Source organism: Hyaena hyaena, unplaced genomic scaffold (assembly GCF_003009895.1).
Source record: "Hyaena hyaena isolate Hyena2069 unplaced genomic scaffold, ASM300989v1 scaffold_9, whole genome shotgun sequence".
Classification (NCBI taxonomy): domain Eukaryota; kingdom Metazoa; phylum Chordata; class Mammalia; order Carnivora; family Hyaenidae; genus Hyaena; species Hyaena hyaena.
The window spans coordinates 4,936,234-4,953,186 of NW_024080641.1; the positions used below are offsets into that span (position 1 = coordinate 4,936,234).

The following is a 16,953-nucleotide window of genomic DNA, read 5'->3' on the forward strand; positions in this document are numbered from 1 at the left end:
CCTTCTCTCTTTATCTCCCCAGTGCACTTATCACCATCCAGCATACCACGGATGTTAGTTACTGCGACCGGTGACTCTCTCCTCTGCCACGGCGCCCCTCTCGGAGGACAGAAGTGATGGTCTGTTTTGGTCCCTCCCAAAGCCGAAAGATCCAGAACTGTGCATAACACGTGGCTTATTTATTGCTGAATGAGTGAATAAATTAAGGGGTAACCGACTGGAGAAACGATGTGGTGGGAGCCATCTGGGATGACATGGACAAGGGTGGCGGAGAGCCAGGCTAGAGCCGGGCAGGGACAGCAATTCGGACGGAGCCACCACGCCAGATTAGCCAAATTACTAAGAGAGAAAGACTCCTGTCTTGTCGGAGCTAGGGTCACTTTGGATTCTTTGCACCTGCCTCCTTCTAAATCTTAATTAGTGCACCCCCCACCTTCAAGATGACAGCATCTTCAAGAACGAGTTCTCTGAGCCTGACTACATGTGTTTTGGCTCACTCAGTACCAACCCTGGTGTACTGAATCATGTTGCCCAAAATGTGTAGGTAGAAGCCCTAACCCTAACCCTCCCTGTGACTGTATTTGGAGACAGGACCTTTCCGGAAATCCCACATCTGGGACCCGGGGTCGGGTGGGGGTAGGGAGGGCTGGGGGGGGCGGGGCAACGGGCAGAAATTGGCCACAGGTTCTGAAAGACTGGGTCCTGAGAGGGGCTGGTCTACCCCTGCCTGAGCAGGGAAGGGGTCTCCGCTGGCAACTGAGCAGGTCTGTCGTCGGGGCCACAGTCTGTGAGGCCAGCCCTCCCCGCCATGCGCCTTATCCTTCGGGGGCCTGTGCGGTGGGGGTTGCCTTGTCCCCAGGGGAAAGGGCTCCCAGGACAACCAGGGAGCAGGGGTGGGGCGTTGCGAGCTGACAGAAGTCCCCCAAGTAGGCGCCTGTGAGGTCTGGCTAGAGGCAGGCCCGAGACCTCTCTCCCCACCCCCAGGTACGCAGCGGGGGGAGGTGGTACTTTGGGTGGGACAAGGACAGAGCCGGCCTTTCCCTGGCGAGCGGCCCAGGGTGTGGAAGGACCAGAATTGAGAGTGGGCTGTACACTCAGCGGGTCCAAGAGGAACTGTGCCCATCACGGTCTCTTTTCCCTGCCCAGGACACCTGCCCAAGTCTTCCTCTGAGTCCACCTCGTTGGCCGCCGGCCCCTGGCGGGGTCTCCGGCATGGCTTTCCTGTGCGCCAGGCCCCAGGGGAAGGCTGAGGCTTTCGCTCCTCCTTTCTGGGGCCCCTTCAGGGCCTTGGCACGAGCTGGCAGTAAGGAGCAGGGTCGGGGTTCAGCAGGTCCTGGTGGGGGAGGGAGAGAGGGGGATTTTGGGGGGGGGGTCAGAGTCGGGGTCAGGCGGGCCCTGACCTGCTGTGTGACCCTGGGCACCGCCCTTCCCTCTCTGGGCTTCATTTCCTCTTGTGTGAACTCACAGCCTTGGAAGGTTTCTAAGAAGGAGAGAAGTGCCTCCCGAGCAGGGGTGAGGCTGTGCTGTGTCCGTGCTACCCCTACCTGCGGAGGGAGCTGCGGACCCTGAGAGCAGGTGGACAGCAGTCGGGTGAGGGTGGCCCCTCCCACCCGGCCATGGTCATGACCCCATGACCCCTCCCGCTTCCCAGCTCCGCACCTGGTAGTGGTGGTTCTCTGGCCCCCGAGGCGGGGGCGAGGGCAGGGGTGAGGGCAGGGGCTGCAAGGGAAGAGCAGGGGTGAGCCAAGCCCCTCGCAACGCGCACCCTCCAACCTTTGCCCTGAGCGGCATGAGAACAGACCTGGATTCCAAGTCCGCACGGTGCCCTCCTGACTCCGCGGGGAGAGAGGGGGGGCAGAGGGGCGTCCAGTGTTCTGACAATGACCCCTAGGTCTCCCGTCCACACCGGCCCTTCTGAGCTTTTTAGTTTTAGCTTTTGCTAAATGTCTGCTCTCATTCAACGAACTTTTTCTTACTATCAGCCCTTCCCACCCAATAGTAAAGGGAATATCTGCTCAGCTAGAAACTACAGCCAAATGGAAGAGAAACTAGAGTCCCCCACCAGTCTCCACGCCCCAGGGACAAATGCTCCTTATGTTGTGTCCCTTTTCCAGTCTCTTTTCCTGGTGGCTTTAAAGCAGGGAGCCTCAGAGAGAGTCGCGTTCCCACAGTGTGGGCCAAGGGGCCGGGTGGGCTTTGGGGGACGGGGTGGGGGCTCACCAAGGCGGTGTTCACAGACCCCGTGTCACTGAGAGGGGACACCAGGAGGGTCGGCGACGGCATCACTTCGTAGATGTTCTCGTCACCTGAAGCAGAGGACAAGGGAGGAACCAGCCGACAGGTGGCCAACGGCCGTGCTCTCTGCTGTCAGCATTCATTTATTCAGCTAACATTTGTGCAAAGCCCTCCTCTCACCCAGAGGCGAGTGGGGGAGCCCAGGGCTCCCGGAGGTGGGTCAAGGAGGGCTTCCTGGAGGAGGGGACATCTGAGACTGAAAAAGGAAGAGAAGGCTACGCAAAAGCAGGAGTGAGTAGGTGCAGCGGTCTGGCAGAGACAGCCTGCCATGTTTGAAGAGCTGTGCTACGCTTGGTCTGTCTGGATTATATATATATGTATGTATAGCCTGTTTTGTATCATTTCCTTTCTGAGGGTGGGAATGTTCCATGTGGAGATGAAGCCAGGGGAGATGGGGGAGGGGAGATGGGACCGTGTATGGGGGTCTTGAGAGCCATGTTAAGGAGCCATGACTTTGTCCTAAGGACACTGGGGAGCCATGGAGGGCTTGTGAGCAGAGAGGAGTGACGAGATGAGAGTGTTAGAAGCACTCTGCCCAGGGATGGGGTGGAGGCCAGCCTGGAGGCCCGGAGACCAGCAAGGAGCTGGGTGTGGGGATCTGGGAGACGGGGCGAGGGCACTGGGCATGCCAGCCACTGAGAAGAAGACGAAAAACAGGTTTGGGGTGGGTGCTGACTGTTCAGAGTCTGTGGGCTGAGTCTGGAGAGCCCTGGAGAGGTCTGGGTGGGGCGGGTGATGGGGGGGCCCCCAGTGGGGAAGGGCAGGGGGTGTGGCTGACCGGGAGAAGAGGAAGGACTCCTGGCTTACCGGCACTGTGACGGGGTTGCGTCTCTGGTTTCTCTGGGGTTGTCATCCTGGGGGTATAAGGAGGGAGCCAACCTTAGGGCAGTAGGCTGCTCAGGTGGGTGGAGACTCAGAGAAGCCCATCAGCTCATGAGAGAGAGAGAGAGAGAGAGAGTCCCTGCTTCAGAGTGAGCCAGGACCTGCTCCCTCCCCCCTGCCCTTCTCACATAATCTCCAGCCACAGAGCCCTTCCTCAGTTTCCCCAGCTGCTACTGTGTACCAACGGCCTGTGCCACAAGTGATACAGACCATCTAAATCCTGGATACCCTTCTTTAAACGATACACTTGAGGGGTCCCCAGGGGGCTCAGTCAGTTAAGGGTCTGACTCTTGGATTTCGGCTCAGGGCATGGTCTCACAGTTCGTGGGATCGAGCCCCGCATCGGGCTCTGCTCTGACAGCATGGAGCCTGCTTGGGATTCTTTCTCTCTCCTCTCTTTCTCTCTCAATATAAATAAGTAAGCTTTAAAAAAAATTAAAAAGTGAAAAAGTACACTGGACATCACTGCAGCCAATCCCTCAACTCACGAAACAGATAATTTACAGAACACACACCGTGGGCTGGGCCCCGTTGAAGCCACTGGGGACACAGCTGGGAACAAGACAGACAAGGACCCCTGGCCTCCTGGAGCAGGCATTCTAGTGGGGAGAGAGAGAGAGGAGTCAAATAAATGACTGGCAGTAGAACGTCAGGGAGTGAAAAGTGCTATGAAGGAAAACGAAGATGGAAAGGGGCAGAGGGTAGGGTGTGTGTGTGTGCAGTTTTAAGTAGGATGGTTTGGGGAGCCTCACTGGAAGGTGACATTTAAGCAAGTGCCTGATGCAGGCAGGGGAATCAGCTATGTAGAAATCATGGGAAGAGAGTTCTAACAGCTTGTGCAAAGGCCCTGAGGCAAGAACAGGCATAGCAAAGGAACAGCAAAGACAGGAGTATGGCTGGGGCAGAGAGTGTGAGGGGCAGAGAGGGGAGAGGGGGAGGTCAGAGGGGGCAGTGGGTCAAGCTAGGTCTTGTGTCCATGGCGAGGACTTTGGCCTTGACTCTGAGGGACCCGAACTGACTGATTTTCACAGGATCTTTCTGGGTGCTGACTGGGGAACAGACGGGGCGGGGGGATGCGGGAGTGGAAGCAGGAGACAGTTAGAAGCTGCCACATTATAATGAAACTCGACTTAAGTAGAAAGTGAGGAAAACGAAAGCCAAACAATGGTTTAAATCTGTAGCTCGACGGGGCTCCTGGGTGGCTTAGTCGGTTAAGCTCTTGATCTCCACTCAGGTCATGATTTCGTGGCTTGTGAGTTCGAGCCCCGAGTGGGGCTCTGCGCTGACAGCACGGAGCCCACTTGGGGTCCCCTCTCTCTCTGCCCCTCCCCCTCTCGTAAGTGTATGCTCTCTTAAAATAAAAAAATAACCTTATTAAAAAAAGATGGGACCACCGATTGATCGGTGAGCTGGACACAGGCACGCGAGGGCTCCTCGCCCCCATCCGTGTCCTGGGAATGTGGGTTCTACCTGCCTCCTCTGCTCCTAGTGGCCTCTCCAAGGACATGGCCTTGAGACGGCCTGTGGTGCTGAGCACACCTGCGCGGTGGACGTGACTGAGCCTAGTAGGGCCTCCTTGACCCAGACAAGCCTGTATCCGAGTTTCCTTGCTTCGTGAAACTGCTGCCTACCCACCTGGAGGGGCGCCCTCCTGGGAAGCCCCCAGGAGAGTTAGGGACCCGCATCGCCTCTTTTAGTGCCGGCTGTGAGCCAAGGAGGAGGCCGGGCTGAGGCACCTTCCATCCCTCCGGCCGTGGCAGACATGACTAATCGATCACAGCACCTGCTCCCACTGAACCCAGGCACCGCCTCCAACTCCTCTTCCAGGGCACACAGTAGGCCCTCCACAGATGTGTGCTGACTGATTCGTGCGCACAACCCCTTAGCTTGGAGCGTGTCGGGAGAGAGACACGTAGAAGGATGAAGATGGAGAGACTGCGGCACCTGAGGGAGGGTGGGAGGAGGAGATAAAGTTGCTGCCTTCATTCTCCGGGGATTAGGGAGGCCGGAAAAATCACACGGCTGCAAGCGAGGTCAGGACAGAGAGTTCTCAAGAGGCTGATTTCATGTGGAAGGAATTTGTCATGAACCCATGGTTCCCTGGGAAAGTGCTCCCCCCCACCCCCCCGCCCCGTGCAGACGGAGCCACCATCGGATGCCTTTGCCTGTCCACCGTGCACTCTGCTTTTTTAGGAAGAGTCTGGTTTTTTTGGGGGGGAACCCCTCCCCACTCTGAACCCATCTGGTCATGTGGAGCTGGGGTCTCTTTCTGGCTCCACAGCTGGACAAACAGCCCAAGTTTGGGCGATCAGGGTATTTTGGCATCTGGCCACAGTGGTGGGTCTGCATGAGGACGTGTGATTTCAGTTAAGCCAGTGAGAAGCAGCGCTGAGGCTTCTGTTGGAAGTGTTAGGAGCACAGTGCGGTGGCCCCCGAACTTTTGGGACATAAGCCCAGAGCCACTGGGGGCTCTCTTGTCACGCCACCCAAGGGGAGCGCCTGCCTCAGAAAAGCCGAGTTGAAAGGTGTATGGAGGAGTCCCTTGACGACATCGGGTCCCTGGATCCAGCCATACCTGAAGCTCATGTAAGAGAAGAAAAAAAAACACCTTTCTAATTTTTCACAAGCCCATTCAAAGGTAGGGTTTCTGTCCCTTGAAGTGCAGACGTCTCTCTAACACAGGATGGAAAGAGCCTTTTCACCTCAAGAGTTCTGAGATTTGATGAGAGTGTGTATGTGAGTCAGATGACGTGACTTATGGAAGAATTGGCCAGTGGGACCCGAGGGGAGGGGAAGAAGATGGAGGGAAGGAGGGAGCGGCCTGGGGGCCCCGTACCTGTGGCTCTGGCCCCTCCAGCTGCTTGTTAACAGGAGGTGGGCCACGCTCCCGATGAAGAGGGATCCAGCAGCAAGGGATCCGATAATGACGGCAACCAGGATCCCAGCGCTCATGGGCAGGTGTGTAACGGGCGGCTCCTTGTGCTTCTCTGAGGGGCATGAGAGAGAGCAAGAGGCCTATGAGATGTCCTGGGAAGGTCTCCCCGCTCCCCTCACCCCTGTCCACAGACACCGATGTGCAATTTCAGCTTCTCAGCACGGAGCTCTCTCCTGCTTTTCAGCGTTGAGCGTCCGACTCTCTGGTTGATTTTGCTGCACACAAAACGCAGCCACACCAGATGGAGCCCCTTGGCTCTCCCCTCTCTGAGATCTCTGCTTCCCTGAGATTTCCTACTGTCCTCAGCACATCGGAAACCTACCTCCTGACACACTCTTCCCACTGCACACCCCCCACCCCGACCTACTTTCTCTTGCCTCAGTGGGTGATCCCTCCATCCTTCTAGTGAAAGGATGAGGTTCTGGGCTATGTTTTGTGGGGGGCATAGGGTCTTGGCTCACAGGGTTCTCCAACACTACCTGCCATGTTTGGGACGAAGCCCATCTGACTTCTGACTCCCACCATGAGGACCTCCGGCCTTTAATACCAAGCTGAGTACCTGCTATGTCCCAGCCCTTCTTGGCACCTAAGCTCGTAGACTCTGAGGTCAGAATGCTGGGGTTCAAGTTCCTGGGTGGATACTCAAACTTTGGTGCCTCTCCCAATCTGTGAAATGGGGATAAGAATATCTACCTTGTGAGGTTGTTGTGAAGATTGAATCGATTTATACACACACACACTGCTCTTTCAATTTTCCAACAAAGTAGGTTCTGTGCCATTTTAAAGATAAGGAAACTGAGGCACAGAGAGGTGAACTAACCTGCGTGATGGCTTACAGCAGGTGCAGTGCCGGGATTACACCTGGGCCACCTGAGCTCCTAATGACCACTCTGTGTGGCTTCCAAAAAGTCATCTATGTCCCAGGAGCCTTTGAAGGGTGCGAATGAACTGTTTCAGGCTCTGCGTGAGTGAAGACTGTTATTTCCAAACAGATTAGGGCATCATTATATATATTTGTGTAACTAAATCTCTCAATATTTGCTGATTTCATCCATTTCCCTGAAAGCTGATCTGTTTGAAGTGTCCAAAACCCATTTTCAAATTTAATCTTCTCACTGGGAGGAAGAAGGTAGCTCCTGTCTGGGCTTATGTGGTCGTTGACCCCACAGCGCAGGGAAGTGGCTGAGTTAGGCCCATTTTGCAGATGGGCACACCAAGGCCCAGAGGGGTTGCATTTGGGCAGAGGAGAGAAGACAGTCCGTCTTCCAGACGCTGTGTTAGCAACGTTTGCACCTTCTAACTTTATTTTTTTTTTTAATTTATTTCTAGGAGAGAGAGAGAGACAGCGTGAACAGGGGAGGGTCAGAGAGAGAGGGAGTCACAGACTGAAACAGGCTCCAGGCTCTGAGCTGGCAGTCAGCACAGAGCCCGATGCGGGGCTCGAACCCACGAACCGCGAGATCATGACCTAAGCGAAAGTCGGACGCTCAACCGACTAAGCCACCCAGGCACCCCGCACCTTCTACCTTTAAAAAAAAATTTTTTTTTTCAAGTAGGCTCCACACCCAACATGGGGCTTGAGCTCACAGCCCTGATGCTCTATGATTGAGCCAGCAGGCTCCATGACCAGCGCGGAGCCCAACGGGGACTCGAATCCATGACTCTGGGATCCTAACCCGAGATGAAATCAAGAGTTGGTCGCTCAACCGACAGAGCCCCCGGGCGCCCTGCCAGAGGTATCTTTGATTAGATACAAACAAATTTGGGAAAAGGGCTCTGAGAGCCCATTATAAAAGTGGACAACAGCCAGCTCGTATGCAAAAATAGAATTTTGACCCGCAGCCTGCAGCGAGCTGCCCAGAGCACTGACCCTGTTAAACAAGCCCAGGAAGCCAGCCTGCTTTGGGTCAGACTTGCAGGAAACAGCATTCCTATCTTCAGTGACAATCCAGGACGACAAAAAGTCACAGCTGTAAGAATTGGCCTTAAATGACCAGGGCTTGATTAACCACCAACAGCTTCCATAATGTCCCGCCCTGCTTCTAACTTCGGACCAATCAGAGAAAGCCAAGTAGGCAGCTCAGCCAATCGCCTTCTAGGTCCCTGGGCAACGGGCTCCAATCAGGGCCCGGCTGAAGCCTGGTCCCGTTGCCACTAGGAAGCGTTGGCGTCGCTGCCCAAATACAAGAGGGGCTGCGTCCCAGGCCAGCGCAGCTCCGAATAAATACCCTTCGCTTTCCTCACTGGGCAGCCTTTGCTGATGCCCACAGCTTCACAAGGATTTGCCAACCAGTCCTCACCCCGACCCCTGGAGGGACGTGTCATTGCCCCCATGTCACAGACGCTGTGGGAACAGAGGCTCTGAAAGGTTCCGCCCTTTGACTAAAGGTAAATCCTGCGGGTAAGTCTTAACCCCATGACGCGTCCCGTTAGCCCTCGCTGGTGGTTGTTCATGGTGAAGGCAGAATCAAGTCATAAAAGCGGGGGCTCCTTTGCTGGGTGACCTGGGGGAAGTTACTTAAACGCTCTGTGCCTCAGTTTCTCCATCTGTATAATGGGGATCATTGCGCCGTGGCTGGGAGGACATAAAGGATAAATGTGTGGAACACTCTGCACGTGTCCAGTAAAGGGGAGCTGGGCTCTGTAATTAACTGCATTGGGTGTCAGAGGGCCCGGAAGGCTTTGAGGAACCCGTGCAAGGTGGCTTGAAGGTCCCAAGTCCCCGCAGCTATATTTAAGGGAGAACAGACACGGGCTGTAAATGACTGCGATCCCCTTCTGGCTTTTGAGCCCGGTTTAGGCTGCTTAACGGCTGTGGGACCTCGAGCGACTGACTTTATCTCTCCGAGCCTCTGTTTCCTCATATGTACCCTGGGGACAGGTACAGGACCTCCGTGTCCTGGGCCTCTCTTGTGTTTTCAGGCTGTGGCCTCCTGGGGGGTTCTGCAAGCCTTTAGTAACCCCCCTTCCATGCGTGCCAGCTGGGGCTGGGCTCTCTTTCAAATTCCTTCAGGATTCAGAGAGATAAAGCATGAGAATTACCCGGGACACAGGAAGGGCTCCCCCCCCCATGTCCGTCCCCCACCCCACCCCCAGCAGCTGTCCTCCAATATAAATGCCCTGGCTGCTTCTCCCCTACAGGCCCTTTGCACAGGCCAGACCCATCCTGCCACGAGGACACGCCCGACCCCATGCCTCGTTCCCTCTGTTATCTCCGGCTTTTCCTTTGCACTTCCTTTCGCCAAACCGTTCTGCTTCCTGTTCCCTATGCTCAGCCCTCTGGCATTTCCCACAAGGGATTTCCCAGGAGGGAGTGGATCCCACCGGGCAGAGAAAGAACCAGGTGGCAGAGGGCCAGGGACATGGACTCAGACCCAGCCAGGGCTCTTGCTTCCTGCCGTTCCCAGCCGCATGGTGGCCTCTTTGTAAAATGAGGGTCATCTCAGATCTTGTGGGAATGGAATGCAGTGAGGTCAGCCAAGCGCTTGGCTTAGAGGGGCCTGGCATCCAGTGGGTGCCCCTGGATGGGAGGTGGAGCTACAAACACTTATGAAATACCTACTGTGTGCTAAGCACTGCTCGGCCCTTGGGGATTCATGGTGGACAAAACAATAGGTACATATTATGATATGAGGAGAGCAGGTGTTGAGCCCTCGTCCATCTGTCCAGTCCTGATCCCCAGGCCTCTCCCACTCCTTGGACAAGGAGCAGACCCTTCACTCAAGGGGACGGAAACCACAGGCAAGGCTGGGATCAGCCATATTCTGTCTCCGCCTCTCTGTCTGTCTCTTCAGCTAGCTCTCTCTCTTTTTAAAATGTTTATTTACTTTTGAGAGAGAGACAGCGTGAGCAGGGGAGGGGCAGAGAGAGAGGGAGACACAGAATCCGAAGCAGGCTCCAGGCTCTGAGCTGTCAGCACAGAGCCCCACACGGGGCTTGAACTGTGAGATCATGACATGGGCTGAAGTCGGGCGCTTAACTGACTGAGCCACCCAGGCGCCCCAGCTCTCTTCCTTTCTATCTCTGCATTTTGGAAGGCGAGATTCAGAATATGCAAAGAAGCCTATGCTGACACCAGCTTGAGGTCTGGCAGGAATCCCCGGTGGTGAAGACGAGAATGGAGCCTATGAGCCGAGAGGAAGCCAGAGGTGGCACCCCCTGGAGGAGAAGGGAGCACTTGCCTTTCTGACAACTTCTATTTCCTATCAGCCCTGCGGGGCTCCCCACCCATTCATTTATTCAGCAGTGTGTCTGGCCCTGTTCTAGGCTCCGAGGAGACAGCTGTGAACCCAGGCCTCCCGGAACGGACGTTCCAGGGGGCTTCCTCCAGGGTTCTACAAGGCTCCCTACACTATGAGTCATTTGCAGAGAGCTTCTGCCCTTAAAACCCGAGCCTTGGCTTGAAAACATCCCCCAGCGCTGGCCTAGGATGCCTCTCCTGATCTCCCGCCTCAGTCATGCTGGCCTCCTGCCAGCTCAGTTCATGAGCCCCACAGCTTCTTGCCACAGGCCCTTTGCACAGACCAAACCCTCTGCCTGGAAACCTCCCAAAGCTCCTTTCCCCTCTACTTAGAATTGCCAGTCATGATTCAAGCATTGTTGAAGGACCACCTTTCCAGAGCAACCTCCCTGCTATCGCTATTTACAATTTCATCATCCCTGTATGCATGTGCCTTTCCTTCGTGGTCCCTGCACTGTTCCTAATGATCTATTTTGTGTGTGTGTGTGGTTATTAGTTAATATCTGTCTCCCCCGCTGGGCTGTGAGCCCCCAGGAGGGCAGGGCCAGGGCTGCCCCAATCTCCACTGTGTCCTTGCACTGACCAGGGCAGTCCAGACGCCGAGGCGGTCTCGGGGAAGAGGCTCTTGGGGGAAGCTTTGCTGAAGGAACGAGTGAAGGAGCTGTTCAGCATCTGCAGAGGCGGCTCTGTGTGTGAATCAGGCGGCCCTGCATTCAAATCCCAGCCCTGAGGCTGATATTTGGGACATGCCTTAAACCACCCAAATCTCAGCTTCCTTCTAAATAAAACAGAGATTTAACCATGGGTGGGTTAAAGTGTATCAGATCACTCTTCCGTTTAATTTCCTCTAGTGGCTTCCTTGGTTCTCCCCATGGCCACCAAGCCTGGCCCCTGTGTGCCTCTCAGGCCTCGACTCCAAACACCCAGCTTGCTCACTGCCTTATGGCCACGGCATCCTTCTGTCTATATGCTTTGACGCCAAGCTAGACTTGCCTCAGGGCCTTTGCACTTGCTCTTCCCTCTTCTGTCCCTCAGAAATCTGCAGAGCTCCTTTCCTTCCTTCTGCTCAAATGTCACTTCTTCAGCAAGCTTACTCAATGACCTCCCATCCCACATTACGTCATACTGTTTAATCTTTTTTTTTTTTTTTTTTTACTGGGCAAATCATAACCTCCCTGTGCCTCAATTCCCTCATCTGTGAAATGAGTCTGATGATATTTCCCAACCACATGTCTGCAGCGAAGATTAAATGAGTTATATATAAAGCAAGCATGTAATAAGCACCAAATAATGTTAGCTCTAATTATTGTTAATGTCTCTGAAGTATGGTCTTAATTCATCATTTCCAGGCTCATTATCAGCATCCCACATATGAATAAGGAGGTTTTATTTCTCTTTCTCTCCTCTGAGAGGAAGTGGGTAAGTGCCCAGCCTCTGGCGTTGTGACTTTGTGGGATCAAGTCCCAGCTCTACCACGCTCTGGGCCTCAGTGTCCCCATCTGGAAAGTAGAGACGACAATGGTGTCTGCCTCATGGAGTTTTTGGTTTTGAAAGTTTTCATTCATTTTTTTCATTCAATAAACATTAACTGAGAACCCGCTGTGTCCCCCACCCACCACCCCACTGTGGTAGATGTTGGATGATTAAAGGACCGGTACTTTCTCGCTCTCTTGCTTTGAAGAATTACTATTCTTGTGAGATACGTTTGGGATGGGATAAGTCAGAGGACATTATGAAAATCACAGAAGTAATGGCATGATCAGAGTCCTCTGGGGACACATGGTCAATGACCCAGTCGGCCTGAGAGGGTTGAGACATTATTTCCCCCCCCACCCCAGCTCTATTGAGATATAATTGATATAGAACATTTGATAGAGGTTTTACATGAAATTAAATGTTAAAGTGTATTTACTTTTATTTAAGTAATCTCTATACCCAACGTGGGGCTCAAACAACCTGGAGACCAAGAGTTACATGCTCTTCCAACTGAGTCAGCCAGGGGGCGCTCTCATCCCTTTTTTTTTTTTTTTTTTTTTTAAAGCTACAAATGAGTTAATATAGAGCAGTGGCTCTCAACCAGGGGTGACATTTGGCGATGTCTGGAAACAGTTCCGGTTGTCACAACTGGAGAGATCGTCCTGGCATCTAGGGAATAGAGGCCGGGAAGCCTCTAAGTATCCTGCAGTGTGAAGCCCTGTCCTACAAAGAATTGGCCAGCCCAATATGTTAGCTGCCCAGACGGAGAGGCTATGCTCTAGGGCAAGTGTGTCTGAGTGCCTGTGAACTGGCTGTTGCCCTTGTTCACCACTCTCTCTAGCACTTTGCCCTGAGTGGCTTCCTCAATAAATACTTGACTTATGACCACGAAGACGGAGAAGTGTAGTGTAAACCTTAGGACCACGTACACCACAGGAGCTCAATAAATACCCTACTAATGAATGCATGGGAACAGTAAATGATATGTTGCATTCCCCAGGGTCTGGCACAAGGTGGGCATTCAACAGATATTTTGTCAGTGAGGGTTAAGCCATTGCTTCAGAGCCTGGTACACAGTAGGTGCTCAATCCGTGCCATCGAACGGATGAAGGAGAGGGCCAAACGGGGTGGTTTTTGCACACAGATCCTGAGTGCGGTTGCCTTTAGGGCGCATTAGCCTCCCCGCTCCCTCCCTTGGCGGGGCGACACTCACCCTCCACCTGGACCTCGGTCTTGGCCCTCATGGTCCAGGCAGGATTGATGGTGACGGCCACCTGGTAGGTGCCGCTGTCGGCGGGCTGGGCGCGATGCAGCAGCATGGAGCCGTTGGGGAAGCCCACGATGTCGCGCTGCCCCATGGCGCTGCCGTCCCTCTGGGGGCGCTGGAGCTCCGGGATGTAGGTGAATAACATGGTACCGCCGGAGGCCTCCTCCCCCAGGTACCAATTGAAGTCCTGAAAGGTGTCCGGGACGCCCTGGACACACAGGAGAAGGTCCTGGTTCTTTTGAGGATGCTCTGGAATCTTCTGGATGCGGAGGGCGGCCCAGGAGCCTTGGGGGACCCAGAGGGCCAGGACTGAGGCTGTGGGGAGTAACAGGGGTGGCCTGACATCAGAGGTGTTGGGCAGGGACCGTAGCGTCTCCTCCCTGTGCATCCTCATCTGGGGACAAGGACTCTGCTGTTCAGGGGAAACAGGGCTGGGATTGATTGGTGATGTCTGCCCTGGGGTCAGCAGCGGGAGCCCAGATACAAAGCCCGGATTTCTCATCCCATTGGTCCAGCATGTTTTTCTGCCCTGAGATGCTGTGTGGTCTCCTTCTAAACCCATGGGCTCTCTGAATTCACTCATTCATTCATTCATTCATTCATTCACCAATACTTACAGACATACATATTATGTATGGTATAATATGTCTAAACTTCTCTAGATTTCTAGGCACTGGGGATACAGCAGGGAAACAAATACAAACAAATTCCTGCCCCCATGATGGTCCAGGGGAAGGAGCCTGTGCTCCTGAACCTGCCCGGCTGTGGGTGCAGCCTTGGACCAGGCAGCCCAACCCTGACCTAAGTAAAAATTTTCCTGGGCTCTGAATGTGCGATCATAGGTGTGACCATTCTGGCCGCAGTTTGACGATCACTTATGATATTGCAAATAGGACCAAAAAAAACCGCACACAACCGCCTCTCCAAAACCCAAAATCCCTGTTCTCGTGGTCCTGACATTCTCGAAAATTCCATAGATGGGCACCTGGGTGGCTTAGTCGGTTAAGCTNATTTTGTTATTAACTGTCGTGTTTATCAGTATTTCCAGTGTGGCCCTCTTCATAGACCTTTGGGAGGATTACACTTCTTTGACCCCTGACATTAGGCACAGCCAAGTGACTTACTTTGCTCGATGAAATGTGAGTAGAAGCATTTAAGAAACCAGCTTGCAGGGGCGCCTGGGTGGCTTAGTCGGTTAAGCGTCCGACTTTCGCTTGGGTCATGATCTCGCGGTTCGCGGGTTCGAGCCCCACATCTGGCTCTGTGCTGACTGCCAGCTCGGAGCCTGGAGCCTGTTTCAGTCTGTGACTCCCTCTCTCTCTGACCCTCCCCTGATCACGCTGTCTCTCTCTCTCTCTCTCCTAGAAATAAATAAAAAAAATATTAAAAAAAAAGAAAAAAAAGAAAATTCCATAGTTAAAATTAGGAATGGGGTGTGATTCTACAGCTCACCGTCCTCCCTGCCCTCCCCCCATCTTACTCTTAATGATCTCCCCTTCCCTGACCGTCAGTCTTTCCCTCCTTCTAAGAGAAAACCTCAGCCCCTGGGCTGAGTCCTGCCTCCCCCCTCAGCCCTGGGGTGTGTTTCCTCCTTACCTGAGAGCAGCAGGCCCTTTGAGAAGCGGCGCTGGGTCCCCTCAGGACTCATCATCTTGGTGTCCTGTGGAGGTGCCAAGGGGCCACTGCAGGCGCAGAGTGCGTGGGCTGAAGTGGGCCGGCTCAGTGGGGGTCCTGGGGGTGACTCCCAGACATGGCGAGGCCGGCCGAGCCCCAGCACCCCCTTTCCGCAGGCTCCAGAGGCTTCACCTGTGCTCTGTGGGATGGGTGCCGACACTGGTTGAACCAGTTTTCCGGGGTGACTGGGGAGCTTCCTGGGGTTTCCCGGGACTCCTCCCTTAATCCCCCTCAAGCCCTCTCTTCTTTCCGCCCAGTGGGACTGTCAGGAACAACAGCAGTAATCGCGACAGGAATGGGGGCGGTCTCTGACTGAGCAATCTCCCCGGGCCAGGCAGATCCCTGCATGGAGCCCCGACGGAACCACCACACCCTCCATGCGTAGCTGTGCCCATTTCACAGATGGGGAAACTGAGGCTCAAGGAAGGAGGCAAGCCTACCAGTAGGTGGAGATGGGACTTGACCTGTGGCTGGTTATTCTATTTTTTTTTTAAATTTTTTTTTTTTTATTTCTAGGAGAGAGAGACAGCGTGATCAGGGGAGGGTCAGAGAGAGAGGGAGCCACAGACTGAAACAGGCTCCAGGCTCTGAGCTGGCAGCCAGCACAGAGCCCGACGCGGGGCTCGAACCCACGAACCGCGAGATCATGACCCGAGCGAAAGTCGGACGCCCAACCGACCAAGCCACCCAGGCGCCCCTGTGGATGGTTACTCTAAATAAAGCTTTGAGCATATTTCAAGAGCATCGTGCATGCACGCATTCATTCATTCCAGCACACACTGGAATTACTTACACCCAGCCCCGTGCTGGGTGGTGCTGAGGACACAGAGATGATTGAGACAGCTCTTGCTTTGTCCTCAGTCCACAGCAGGGCTCACAGTTCTGTGTCTATGTTGGGGAGAGGAACAGACCCATCCCCAGGCAATGATGATCCAGAGTGATCAGCACTGGGATGGAGGAGCCCAGGGGGCTGGAAGAGCCCCCAAAGATGCCTCACTCAGCCTGAGAGGCAGGGAGGGCTTCCTGGAGGAGGAGGCATCTGAACAGGTCTCTGTTCAGGGGAGAACAGAGACCTAGAAGTGGAGCAGCAATGAGACAGAGGTGCGGCAGGGTGGGGTGAGGTTTCCCAAGCATTGTAAACAGCACATGGAAGGGTGTGGAGGCTGAAATTTCTGGCTGAGTAGGGTTCAAGTAAGAGGGGGTGAGGCTGGAGAAGAAGGAGGGATCAGTTGGAATTTTGAGCTCTGTTCGAACAGGGTCTAGGTGATGGAGGCTCCAGGGTTGTGCTGATACCAATTAATTTCTCAGGGGGGCTCAGTTGGTTAAGCGTCTGACTCTTTGGTTTCGTCTCAGGTCATGGTCTCACGGTTCGTGGGTTCGAGCCCTGCATCGGGCTCTGCACTGACAGCGTGAAGCCTGCTTGGGATTCTCTCTCTCCCTCTCTCTCTGCCCTTGCCCCCCTCTCTATCTCTCAAAAAAAATGAGTTTCTCAAATTGGTCACTTAGAAATGCTCAACTGCCCCATGTGGCCAGTGGCTATTTGACTGTGCAAATATAGAACATTTCCATCACCAATGCAGACATTTCTTTTTCTTTTTAAAAGTTTTTAAAAACAATTTTAAAATGTTTTTTTAATTTATTTCTGAGAGAGAGACAGCATGAGCAGGGGAGGGGCAGAGAGAGAGGGAGACAACAGAATCCGAAGCAGGCTCCAGGCTCCGAGCTAGCTGTCGGCACAGAGCCCAACGTGGGGCTTGAACCCACGAACGGTGAGATCATGACCTGAGTGGAAGTCGGATGCTCAACCGACTGAGCCCCCCAGGTGCCCCTCTATTGCCTTCTTCTGAGCATGCTCAACATTCCATATTTGAACCTGAGCACTCTTACGTTGAATCTTTTCAGCAACCACTGACCTTATTATCCTGTTGGCTTTGGGTTCTTGGCTGCACGTGACCCACCTCTCTGAGCCTTGACTTCCTCGTCTGGAGAATGGGGACAAGCAACCCCACCTCACAGGGCTGCTGCTGCGAAGGGTAAGGAGATGTTCCTGCAAGAGGCCTCGCAAGCTTGCAACAGATGCTGGTTGTTGGTGGTGGTGTTGACCTTGTCTTTGGACTTGCACTCCCTCCCGAATTCTCCCTGCCCCTCTGTGACCCTGCTCAAGGGAAGTGCGTTTCCAACCCT

General features: G+C 54.1%; 1 protein-coding gene and 1 non-coding gene across 3 annotated transcripts; one reads left to right on the forward strand and one right to left on the reverse strand.

Moving 5' to 3' along the window:
- Positions 1 to 673: 673 nt before the first annotated feature.
- Positions 674 to 14,746, reverse strand: CEACAM19 (CEA cell adhesion molecule 19). 2 transcript variants are annotated; one of them, XM_039248944.1, is made up of 9 exons: positions 14,692 to 14,746; positions 13,042 to 13,410; positions 6,014 to 6,164; positions 3,693 to 3,776; positions 3,103 to 3,149; positions 2,221 to 2,306; positions 1,660 to 1,719; positions 1,401 to 1,403; positions 674 to 1,333 (listed from the first exon to the last, which is right to left on the reverse strand). In XM_039248944.1, exons 1-9 carry the CDS (start codon positions 14,744 to 14,746, stop codon positions 1,280 to 1,282), a joined length of 909 nt encoding a protein of 302 aa, XP_039104875.1. In that variant the 3' UTR covers positions 674 to 1,279. The 2 variants fall into 2 exon arrangements, with proteins under 2 accessions (XP_039104875.1, XP_039104871.1); XM_039248940.1 differs by lacking the exon at positions 1,401 to 1,403.
- Positions 13,817 to 13,990, forward strand: LOC120244751. The gene has a single exon (XR_005531618.1).
- Positions 14,747 to 16,953: the final 2,207 nt, after the last annotated feature.